This window comes from Megalobrama amblycephala, linkage group LG9, assembly GCF_018812025.1.
Source record: "Megalobrama amblycephala isolate DHTTF-2021 linkage group LG9, ASM1881202v1, whole genome shotgun sequence".
NCBI classification, from domain to species: Eukaryota; Metazoa; Chordata; class Actinopteri; order Cypriniformes; family Xenocyprididae; genus Megalobrama; species Megalobrama amblycephala.
In genome coordinates, this window is record NC_063052.1 from 5,575,288 (window position 1) to 5,588,773 (window position 13,486).

Below are 13,486 nucleotides of genomic sequence, written 5' to 3' on the forward strand. Positions count from 1 at the left end.
TACTTTAGCTCTTTATAGAAACTCCCTTAAAAACCTATGTGAGGGATAATAAGATATGAGATAATAAGAAGTTTTGCCCAATGCCCACTTGTCACTAAAGTTGGCTGGTGCAAATTCTGAGTAAACATCCAGAAATGGCACATGGCATGAATTAAACATTATTACATGGTATTTTTTCCAACAATTTGTCAAAAGCTCTTGCTATACTTTGTCTACCTCTACGTCAGTATATATACACAATTTTAAAATATCTGCCTGCAAATGCTTTAAAAAATATGTTTAATAGTCTTATATAAAGTGTTAAAAAATACAAATGTTCCTTCTGCAGTGGCAAAACTGATGTTTTGTATACATCCAGTGAATCAAGTAGCTCATCTAGAGAGGGCTGAGGGTTTTAGCTTCTGACAGGGCACATGACCTCACCGTGAGCGTCTCTCCTGTAGGGTGCTGAAGCCGGCGAACGATTGGCTCCTGATGATGCCGTTGGGCCCTCCAGGAGAGTGAGTGCCAGCAGCCATGATGTCTGGGAAGCGTGAGGACACTCCTGTAAGGGGGCAGAGAGGATTCTGGGTAAGAAAGAAGTCAGTGGTACAGATGGGGGAAGAGTTGCGTGTGTAGGATGATGGTGTCAGAAACAACCAAATGCAAATTTTAAACCAGTAGTCGATTTTAATGACAAAGGAAATAATTTCAAATAAATAAATAGTGGTTACATTAATGCACACACTACAGAAGTAAACAAGATCATGCATTGAGGGTTAAACTGCAGAAATGTACAGTTAGTCCTTTTTTAAAAACAACATGAAATTTGTATTATATGTATGTGTATTATTTGAACTGTAGATATATTTTAAATGGTCAATTTTAACTGTTCTAGGCAGATGAACTTCTGATTTTTTGGTTTAAACTCCAGATGTGTTAAAATCAAACTGCAAATCAGCTGCAAATCAAAATGATTTCATTTGGTTATTGATATTATGGCACAAATTCTGTTTATTAACTTGTACTAAACCTGACACATTCAGTTCTGTTGACCAGGGTAGGGCTGCACCATCAATTCATAAGTTTTTACTTAAATTGGAATGTAAAATCCACACTTGAAGATTAGTAACTAACTAACTTAATTTGGTAGTAGAATTTGAAGCAGAACATAGGTAAGTACATAAGTAAGGTGATGAACTGGTTATTGCTCTGTTGCATGTGTAAGAGAAATGAATAAATATTGATTTACATGAGTTGGAAAGCCTATTTGCCAATACGTTGGATGATAACATGTTTTAGTGACTGGGACTCCATTTTCCCAGGTTCAAGTGATATAATGTAATTTACTCTATAGGACTTATTCAGTCAGCTAAATATAATGAACTGAGTACCAGACTAGAAGATAAAAATCACATTTTATACTAAAATAGTATGTGTCTAGATGAAATCCTGGCTGGTATAGCTGTATTTAATGACTTTGATTTATTCAGCAGAAAAATCTCTGTCTATGCTTGCATTGGTTGATTATTTTCCCTGCTCTAGCTAGAAAATGATGGCTGCACAAATGGATTTTTAAATGCTAGCCCCATTTTTTATGATCAGTTGTAAGCTCTCTGTAAAGTAATGTGTAGTTGCATATCAATAATTCAATAGCAGCCTTTAAATTTGTGAGCAGAAGTTGCTGAAATACGATAAGTATTTTATATAAATAACATTCAGAAACTGTATTTGAAATTAATAGCAATAAATAAATAGGCCTACTACAAAAAAAACATGAAATCTGCCATTTTACTCCAACCACTACTCCTGGTTGAAGGCTTCCATAAATATCTAGTTTATATGTACAAGTTTAATGGTGCAATGCAAAAATATTTAGTAGTGTGTAAATTGTAATACAGAGCCCCTTTAAGTCACAACTAAGTTTTAACTTGCTGGCTTACTGGACCTCTAATGAAAAGATATCCTGACAACCTTGACTGTGAATGCAAATACATAAAGCCAGCTGAAAATCACACAGAAAAGCAAGCAATGAGTCATTTAATCTCCTGTGTATATGGTTACCGAAAATAGCACTGCAGGGTGAGAAGACCCCATACGGTGCACATTCAGAGGTTTTTATAAACCGCACGAAGCCACCTGAGCCCACCGCAGATGAAGACGCAGAAAAGGCACTTCGAAACAGGAGGTGGTCTAATGGAGCCTTGAAAGACCAACGTCATCACTCATTTCTATCAAATGCAATGATCCAGGGAGGGTGTAGAAATCTCCCGCCTACAAAAAAGCCTTTAAGATCATCTCTGATCTCCTTATACCTCATCTCCAACCTCCCATATTTCATCAGAGCAAAGCGGGATGATGACAGCAGCGGCAAACTCCCGATTTGAGGGTAATGAGGCTATGAGCTCTGTGATTATCGATGAGAGAGAACTCATTACTGACCTAAAATGACCCCAAATTAGCACATAGCCCTCATAACCCTGCCAGGCACTGACATCTACACCAAAAAACAGGGAAAAATCTGGGTTTTGCAAGCTGAGATTCTCCCCATAGTTGAGGTTACATATTATGTCCAGGGGCCATGTGTTGGAGGTAATTATACACCTGTGGGTTTATGCCCAGTGCAATAGACACAGCATTGCTTAGACGGAGCTACACAAAAGCAATACGGCTCTGGGATAGATGTTTTGCACAGGAAAAACAAAATAGCCTTGTATAACGTGTGCCAGGCTATTTATAGGCACTGTGGAACATGAACTTATGTACTGTGTATTTTGATCATATGCCAATCACATAATTCAGATAAAAGGCAGAAATAATTAAAGAACACACAGTAGCATATTCTTGGAGCCTAAAATAACATAATATATTTTTAATATAAAATATAAAATTTTAAAATATATCATTTTATTTTAATTATTTACTTTTTTTATTATTTATACTATGTTATTAATTTACTAAATTATTTTTAATTGAATATTCATTGTGTAACACAACTTGAGCAAAAGTTGACCCTGCTCCTGTATTATTTCAATCATTTTTTTCATGTCACATATTTTATATCAACTTAATAATTCATGCATAAAGGGGTGAAATCTAACAAAATGCAAAACAAACACATGCAAAATGAACACAACCTATACAACCAACAGCTTATTTCAACAAACAAAGGTTCCACTTCAGTTTTAAAAAACACAAAGCGACACTGTGCCACCCAGTGCATGCTGGGATTGTTCCACTCATTCTATTCAGGCCTAGCCGTCTCGGTTCACAGGCACTTGTGAAGTGCTGTTGATGTGGGCTACGTCATCCCCGTCCCTCCGGGCACGACTGCTCATAAGTATTCTGAGTACAGCTGCCTGGCACCCAATTCTGAACTCTTCACTGTGAGAGACGGATGACGAGGACAAAAGAACCAAGGAGGGGGGCTTCATTAATTTGTCACCTCCAGCAGGGACCATGTTTATCTGGCCCGTTGAGAGTGTGAGGGGGTCTTGATGCTGGGCAGGAGAAGTACTGAATGAGAAGTGTGTGCGTGTGTGTGTGAGGCGGAGGAGGTCCCTTGTTTCCTCCCAAAAGCCCACATTATAAATTCTAACTAGTGTTTTTTGTTGTTGTTGTTTGAGCATAAATCTGAACAAGTAAAAATTGCCAGTGGGTTAAGAAAAATAAACAAGTCAAGCTATATTCTCTGAGAACAAGTAGTGATCTTACACGCAATAAAAAACTTGTTTTTAATAAGGATGCATAATATATTAGTACCATCTGTTCGGTTAACGGTATGGGTAGATATTGGATATTTAATTATTCCTGCTCATTTCCCCAATTTTTATATTTAGATTACCTTTGTTTGCTGTCATCTTTACAAACACTTAGAATTTAAACTTTTAAATGTATTCCTTAGCAAATCTCAAAATACATTTTTCATACTGTGCATTATAATTTTATGATGGCTAAATTCACTTGCATCATTTAAAAAGACTGATTTTATATATTTATTTTGAATTTTACTTAATTTATTTAGATAAATCACCCATTTATTGGTTATTACCATAACATGACAATAATTATCGACAGATACATCACTAGTTTCAAGGGTATCACATATAGAATAAGGTATTTTTACTGAAAAACAAGAAAATGGACGTGATAATGTCAAACAAATGACATCAGGATTTTGTAGAATCCAGTTTTTCTGCACTTCAGTCCCTAGAAAAGTCATTTCATTTCCCATGAAAGCCACATACACACACACGCACAAGCGGACACTAGCTACACGCGTGAATATTATCAAACTCAACCCACACTGCAACTTAACAGCAGCACGATTCCTAACGCCTGTATAAATTATAGTTTCTATAGTAACAGCAGACAATACACAATGTGTCCAGCAAAAGAACAATGCTATTATGGATCCCCCGCAGCAGGCCTCCTCCTGTCCTTCTGCTCTGAGGACCCGTTGTCTTCCTCTGTGTGGTCTTTTGCTCTAAGGTAGGAGTTCATCCCGCCCAGTTTCAATCCCAGCAGCTGTGATGCTCAGCTGGTCTTGTTCCACACTGACACTCTGCCTTGGAATAGCAATGACCTCACTTCAAACATCCATGCCAGGTCAGAAAACTAATGTCAGCCATGTGGCAGTGACCGACTGACCCTGTTCTACCCATGCTCTAGTAGTAATGTGTGCTTTTTGGCAGTGTCTCCAGTTGGGCCAGGAGAATAGAGACAGTGGATGTGAGGATGTGCAAAACCACATACACTCACAATTAACTAGTCGGTGTATTGTCTGTATGTCTTAAAGAGGACCTATTATGCTTTTTTTTTACATTTTCAACTTTCTTTAGTGTGTAATGTTGCTGTTTGAGCAAGAAAAATGTCTGCAAAGTTTCAAAGCACAAAATCCACACCAAAGGGAGTTATTCTCTATATCAGTAAGCACCGTTTCTGAACTGAAACGCCTTGATTGCAATCTTGAGCTTCTTTCTGATAAAGAGTACCCCTCATTTAAATAATTCCTGCCCAAGGCATTTGCAAAAAAGGGGCAAGGCCTGGTTGCGTTAATAGTGTTTAACGTGCCGTGACATTTCCGAAAAACACTCAAAGAGTTTGACCAATCACAACACATTAGTTCAGCTGACCAATCAGAGAACACTGTGCTTTTCAGAAGGAGGGACTTCATAGAGACAGGAACTAAACAGAGCGTTACTGAGAGACTGGGAAGAGAGGTGCTGCAACAATGTTTTTTGAACATTCAAGCATGAAAACCTATTCTAGCAGACACAAAAACAAAATCAAGACTTTGTAAAAGCGCATAATAGGTCCTCTTTAAGAGACCTGACTTGCATCCCTGCACAGGAAAGCACTCTTTATCATGAGCACAAAGATTATAAACACAGTGAAACATGATTCTAAAGCAGGCACATCAAGACTGAATGGATGCTCTTGTGTTGTGACCGAAAGATCATGTGTTCATGACAGTGGCTGCTATTGTTTATCAAGGTCCAAAAAAATGTAACATTTTTTTCTTGACACTAGGAGGTATTTTAAGTCTATCAATGGAAGAACATCCATTTGGCTGACTTAATAGTAGGTATTATATTGAAATAAATGGATGCAAGCATTAAAAAATAAAGTTTTTTTTTTTTTTTTTTTTAAATGTATCGAAGCATTAATAATTTGATGTGGGCTTCAGCAGCCTGTACAAAAATATCAAAATAAGGGTTAGCTGTAATCTCACCTGTTGATTATATCTCCGAAATGCAAATAGAGGATAAAAATTTTTTGACAAGAGCAAGAACAAACATGTACAGCATCCTCTGTGTGACTTCATAATCAAATACGACACAGACATGCCCAAGAAGAGAACTCACTCTCACTTGGGTCAGTAATGTTTTGTCAGAAACGTCCAACTTAGAAGAACATCACTTCTAACTTTGTAACTCTTGATTGTTCTAAAAATTGTAGGTATTATTTGATGGTATCTTTAGTCAAGCTAAAAAAATAATAGTATAATGAACGAAAAGTAAACAGAGACCCAAACTGAAGTGCCTTGGAAAAAAGTGAATTGGTCAGAATGTTTGCCACAATTTAAAAAGATTTTAGTTGAACTTATATAAATATATATACTTGTTTTTGAGTGTCATGCCTCATATTTCCTTCCTTTCTTTCTTCTTAAAGGTCAAAAGCCTATGTAGTTTGTCAAACGTAAAGGGTGGAGGTTTCAAAAGATGGTGATAGATGAAGCTGACACTTTAACACATCCAGTAGAGGTGCTATAAATTCAATATCCCTTAAAACTAATATGTAGAGCTGTGGTAGAACAGAAACAGTGACATATGCATCTTAAATCATTTTGTTTCATTCAAATGTTGGAACTGAGATTCATGGACATGAATCTCAAATGATTAGAAACATTTCAGTTAATATATTACTAAAAGGGCCAATATTTGAACAATAATCTGTGTTCAGCAGGGTTCATTTGGTTTAACTTTGGCATTAATGGATGATTTATTTCATATTTAATCCATAGGCTTCAGAATGCGGGTACTTGAATGTTATCTAAGAGAAAATACTAAAATGTCAAGCTATTTTCATCTTCATTGTGACTGAAGACAGAGAGAAACAGTCTGAATTACACTTGACCACTGATAACCTCTTAACGGCACATGAGGGATTTGTAATCTCAAACTCATACCCAGCATGCTGGAAATGTCATTGTGTGAAATGTCTGTCCATTACTGCTATTAAATAAAAATGATAATAACTGTTCTTTAAGAAAACTATCACTCTAGCACTTTCACAACAGTGGAGAAAGCTAAAATAGAGAAAAAAACTTTTTGTAGCTTTACATGCACAGGGTTATGCAAAATGTAGATTTAAGACTATGCTTTTATATATACATCTGTATATTGAGTTATGTTAATTTCTGTTAATGTTTGGGGAAAAAATAGCCTCTTTCTCACTCTGAAAATGTGTTTATTCTAAATAAGACATGACAATCAGGCTTTATTATTTATAATTGTGATATTAATCGAATTTTACATGTGCATGTAAACTCAGTTCACAGGCAGAGCAGAGACTGGTTTAATCCAGCTTAAAGACAGCTACAAGGAAAATGCACATAAAAAGTCTGAGAAGGAAACAAGTTTAGAAATGGGCTTGACTAGAGGGACAATTCTGAGTGATATGTGGATGTTTTGCACTAGACACAGCCATATTTATAAAGCACAGAGCAAAGAGAGGACAGAGACAGAACGAAGAACATCCTTATGTGGAGACAGAAGCTTGGGAAAAAACCTGTGTGAGCGTATCTGGGGATAACAGAGCACAGCTGGCTAAAAACCAACTCAAACAAATGTCAAATATGATATGATGTGAAGCAAAGAAATAAATAAATAAAATCTCTTCCTCTTCCCTTTGCCAGATCAGCTTAAAAATGCAGTACCTTTCAGTTCCTGTTAATGGAAACGAGGACACATTTACTTAGTGGCTTTCAAATGCAGGAAACTTGTTAAGGGAGGGGCATTGTGTAATATTTTGCTGTCATACTTCTAAAGAAGACAATACTTTACTTAACATCATGTTGTTTCTTCAGTGGAAGTCAAAACAATGACATTTTGGAAAATGTATTGGAAATTTAACTATTTTATAGTCATGGGCATTGGCAATTCCAATTTATATGGCATATGAATTTGTACACTGCTTACAATTTTTAGGTAAAAACTAATCATAAAGGTCTACCCTTAGCAGTGAGGTAAAAGCAGAGTGTGCAAAAATGTACGAATGAGATTGCAAGAGTAAGGGCTGTGCGATATTTAATAAATGAGACAAAAAAATTAGACGATATTTGCAGGCACCATATCTTTGCAGAAATTATACGTGACGGCATCGGTTATTTCTTTATGCCGTTTTGAACTCGTTTCATATGTTGTGCAGTTTGCAAATGCCTGTATTAACGATTTTTTCACATTGCAATTTTAATATGATTTTGAATAATCGCACAGCCCTAGTATGAATTAGAATGAATTTGTCACCAATTCTCGAAAGACTCAAAAAAGTAGCCCTATAGACTTCAGATGCGAAAGCCTCTAAGTGCCGTCTGATATTTTCTTCTAAAATGAGCATTTTTATCAAGCTCGCATGTTTAGGTTCAGTAATTTCACTTTAATGGCAATTAATAGGTCCTTTTCATTGCCATTAAAGTGAAATAACTGAACATAAACAAGCTTGATAAAAATGCTCATTTTATAAGAAAATTTCAGATGGCACTTAGAGCCTTTTGCATCTGAAGTCTTCATATACATACATATATATATATATATACACACACACATACACACACACACATTTTCCCCCCATCAGATAGCCTCAGAATACTTGGAATATAGCAGAAAATTATTTTTATAAACTAAAAATATCACTGTACGTAAATGAGCAGCTTAGACATTCTACAAAATATCTTATTTTAGTATTTTAAGAAGGAAACAAAATAAAATGGTTTTGGAATGGCTCGAGTTTGAGTAAATGACAGATTTTTCATTTTTTGGTGAACTATCCCTTTAAGCAAATGTCCTCCAAGGAACAGCTGTCCTAAAATCATGTGCATATTTCTAACTTCACCACTAAATGTGGATTGTGACTGATGGGCTATGCCAGTCCCGTACATTTGTTAAGCCACTGAACTAAGTTTCACTTGATTTGGTCTCTCTTTATTCAGACAGTGCTGAACAGTGTCACACAAATAAGACATGGCCATAGCTCAAGCTGAAAGCAATGCTTTTAGCTTTGGAGAATGGGAACTGAACTGAATTAATTATGCCAGCAACGACACATGCTAGCACGTCACGGGATGCAGACACTTGCAGGTGAATCTCTAGAATGATTCAGCATTTCTGCCACAGACCGTTTGTGTTTGTCTATGCAAGATGCATGAGATAGACAAGAACAGAGACAGACAGTAGCCTCTTCATTTCTGTCTCTCCTGCACTCTGCCAACTTGACTAGAACACTTCTAAAAAAAATTAAAAAAAAAAGAGAGAGAGATGCCAAAAAAAAAAAAGATGACTTCTGTCAGGCAGGCATACACAGATTAAACATTAAAACAGGTTTTTATTGTTGTTGGTTTTTGTTGTTGTTGTTTTGAAGACTGAAAAGACATTTTAAATTAAAGATAATTTGTCACTTTCAGCTTCAAAGCATCTAAGAAAGAAAGTACACACTCTTGATGCACAACCCTTAAAGACTGGAGTTGAAACGGTGTTCTAAAAATACAAAAACAAAAAAATAAATAACACGATGAAAAAATATGACAAAAAGAGGTTTGATGTGGTGAATTTAGGTCAGGCGATAGGCCAAAACCCAAATTAGTGGAGCTCACCAAGCCAAGTATGACACATATACATACTTAGCATGAAGAATCAAAACTATCTCCTAACCCTAAGTATTAGCCTAAACTTAAGCAAATTATTCAACAAACTCATTCGTTTGTGCTATGGACATAAATTATACCTTAAATTTCCCAAAAGCATCATAAGCCTAAGAAGATCGTCGAACCATTGTCAACAATGGTCTCTATGATCAACTTAGCTCACAATGGTTTTGGGAAACACAGCCCTGAACATCAGAGAAACTTGTAGGTAGGCTCTTTCGACTTGGACCAGTAAACATTCACCTAGTAACTGCATAGCAACATGCTAATAAACACACAGAACACCTTGGCAACAGCATAGCAACACCCTGGCAGCCACCCAGAACACTAGGATTGTGGCGGCAGGTTTCAGAGGCATTTTCAATTATAAAATGTAAAAAAAATATATAGGTGGCTTTTGAAAACAGTGGTAGTTTATGAGGGTGCTTTCCTGTTATGTGTATTGCTTCTGGGTTTGACAAGAGGGAGTTGACTTCATCTTCTGCTAAAGCACAGCTGTATGTCAGACAGACCCCGAGGAGGACAGCACCCTTTAAAAGGCATAAGGATTTGGCTTTTCAAAGCAGATTACATGTCAGAGCTGACAAAATGTAAAAAACAACCATCATCTGAGGGAGAATATGACATACATAACATGACAAGGACCTCAATTCAATCAGCCAATAACATTTCAGACAGAATCCACCACAACCAATCATATTCCACACACCTTCTAACTGCTATGCAAACAGACAAGGAAAAACAAAAACATTCAGTTCATCAGCTTATGTTTGAAGGATAAGCCACCATAATACTAATCACAGGGCTGAGAGATTGTGATTTTGTTGCTATGCATGCAATGACTGACCCGCAAAACGGATGTATGAGGGGTTTCAGTGCAGTTGATTTCAAATAGACTGTTAATCAGAGGGATTATGGGATAGCACCCCCACTGATAAGAGCTAAAAGCACATGTCATCTGTTCAGGAAGAGAGAGAGTGAACAAGAGAAAGATTCTCTACACAAGATGCCAAGTCATTCACTTCAGCTTGCCAGAAAATGAACAAAACCCAAGCTCCGTTCCAATACATAGTCAGCTGCCTACCTAGACAGCATTTTTAAAGCAGCAAAGAAAAACCCCTGATGGAAAATGTAAGCTGCAAAACTACACTGCCTTTAAAATATCTAATTTTGGAAATTGTGAAGGTAGAACAATCCAGAATGCATGGCATCCAAGATGGAGGACGAGTCAAGAGAAATACTGATTACAACATAAAATTCAATCAGTAGGCCTACCAAACAGTTCTCATTAACAAACACAGTTTTCCTAAATTTTGTTTGCGCTGCAAATTAGGGCTCCATGATTTATCAAATTGCGATACACGTATCGAAACAGCTTGCATTTTGTATAATTGATTTAAAAAAAGACATTATCATATCACATGTAGCAAGTTATCGCATATTGCATTTTTCTTCAATATTGTGCAGTCTTGCTGCATATTTTATGCTTATTGTCTCATTAGCTTAGCCTTGGCAACATGCGAACATCAAAAAAACATGCTAAATCAACAATTGTTGAATCAATTGTGAACAAGGCTACAGTGTGATTCACACCAGGAGCGCTATTTGCATAGTATTGCTACCTGAACATTCCAAATAAGTCAGCTTAGAAGCAGGTGCATATGTAGGTGATATACAGCAAGACAGTTCACTAGAATTTGGAACAGATAAACTACAGTCGTGCAGGATTACACTTTAAATCATCAGGAAAATCAGGCCCTTCCTGTCAGAGCAATGCAACTTCTTGTCCAAACTTATTACACTTAAAGGTGCCGTAGAACGTGTTTTCAAATCATGTAATATAAGTCTAAGGTTTCCCCTGAATGTGTCTGTGAAGTTTCAGCTCAAAACACCCCATAGATTTTTTTTTATTCATTTTTTTAACTGCCTATTTTGGGGCATCATTAAATATGCGCCGATTCAGGCTGCGGCCCCTTTAAATTCTCATGCTCCACGCCCCTGAGCTCTCGACTGCCTTAAACAGCATAAACAAAGTTCACACAGCTAATATAAGCCTCAAAATGGATCTTTACAAAGTGTTCGTCATGCAGCATGTCTAATTGCATAAGTATGGTATTTATTTGGATGTTTACATTTGATTCTGAATGAGTTTGATAGTGGCTAAAGCTAACATTACACACTGTTGGAGAGATTTATAAAGAATGAAGTTGTGTTTATGCATTATACAGACTGCAAGTGTTTAAAAATGAAAATAGCGACGGCTCTTGTCTCCATGAATACAGTAAGAAACGATGGTAACTTTAACCACATTTAACAGTACATTAGCAACATGCTAACGAAACATTTAGAAAGACAGTTTACAAATATCACTAAAAATATCATGGATCATGTCAGTTATTATTGCTCCATCTGCCATTTTTCGCTATTGTCCTTGCTTGCTTACCTAGTCTGATGATTCAGCTGTGCACAGATCCAGATGTTAATACTGCCTGCCCTTGTCTAATGCCTTGAACATGAGCTGGCATATGCAAATATTGTGGTCATACATATTAATGATCCCGACTGTTGCGTAACGTAAGAAGTTTGTTCTCACGCATCAAGCAGGTCCGTTGAGCTTCTGTTTATGTTCCCTGATCAATATTTATATGTGTATAAAAGCCTAAATTAAATCCATTAATCATAAAAAGCAATCATGTCCCTTCAGAAAATTTGCTAAACAGCTCAATTCATATGGATTTGTATTACGTTCTCTTTATGAACTTTTTGAAGCGTCAAAGTGATAGTTGAGTAGCTGTCTATGGAGCGACAGAAAACTCTCAGATTTCATCAAAAAGATCTTAATTTGTGTTCCGAAGATGAATGAAAGTCTTACGGGTTTGGAACAAAATGAGGGTGAGTAATTTATGAGAGACTTTTTGGGTGAACTAACCCTTTAAGGTTTTGACGCTGGCTTTCAGGACTGCCACTGGAGCAGCACACTCCCTACCTCAATTCACTCCTATAAGTGTACGCTCGTCCTGCCAGCTAAGCTCACTGAATTAGTGATGTCCTGTTGTTTCTCCACAACGAAGCAAAAAGTCACTCTCCAAAACTTTTTACTTTCATTTCTGTTCCTCTCTAGTGGAATGAGCTGCCAACCTCCACCCAAACTGCTGAGACCATCACATCTTTCAAGAAACAGCTCTTCTGCAAGCACTCCACACCCATAAAACAATGCACTTACACAAAAAACATTTTCTTCTCTGCATTTCTCCTCTTCTCTAGCTTGCTTGCTTACTTCCTAACCTAGTTGTCAAATAAACCTGCCATTGCATATTACGAATATTGTTGGCTTCTTGACAAATTGCTTTTGGTCCTCTCTTGTAAGTCGCTTTGCCTGCGTAAATGTAAATGTACCCACTCAGAACATCCAAAACACAAATCAATAAATAATAAAAAAAATATATATATTAAAAGTAAAGATATTGTATAAACCTGATTATCAACCTCAGGTAAATTCAAATGCAGTATCAGCAACACAAACCTACTTTCCCCTTGATTCACTTCTCATGGCCACATGTACTTGTTAACGTCAGAAGAAGCATTCAGTTGTAATATATTCATTGAGAGTACTGTTGTTGGATGGAGTTAGCTGACAACAGAGAGCATATCTCATTCTATAGTAACACTGACACTCTGGCGGCCTTTTGCTGACCGCACTGATTTGATTTAGCCCTTTTTACGGCCGTGACGTAAGCCAAAACCTCTCACTGTTCCTTGTCATAAGAACAGAGTGACAGCAGATAAAACCCAGACTGCTTTCATCCTGCTTTCTCCACCAACTAAAAAGATTCTAAGATAGGATATATCCGTCTCTCTTTCATCAACAACTTCTTTTCTACCTCCTCTATTTCTTAAAATACCCCTCCACAGACCCTAGGGGTCAGACTATATGATGGGGATTTGTCTGTACATGATCACTGGAAAGAGAGCGACTTTCCAACACACATAAAACTCATAAGCTTGATCATATCTCTGTCAGGAGATACCTCAATGATGCATCATCTCAATATGCTTCAAGATACATCTCCATGAAGTCGAATG

The 13,486-nt window shown here is 36.8% G+C and overlaps 1 protein-coding gene across 5 annotated transcripts in view; it reads right to left on the reverse strand.

Annotated features, from left to right (window-relative positions):
* ripor2 (RHO family interacting cell polarization regulator 2) overlaps positions 1-13,486 on the reverse strand; it is an 81,544-nt gene that overhangs the window by 29,980 nt on the left and 38,078 nt on the right. For all 5 annotated transcript variants that reach the window (XM_048201319.1, XM_048201321.1, XM_048201318.1 and 2 more), the window contains exon 2: positions 424-544. In XM_048201319.1, coding sequence (XP_048057276.1) covers positions 424-544 — 121 coding nt within the window. The remainder of the gene's footprint in view (positions 1-423; positions 545-13,486) is intronic.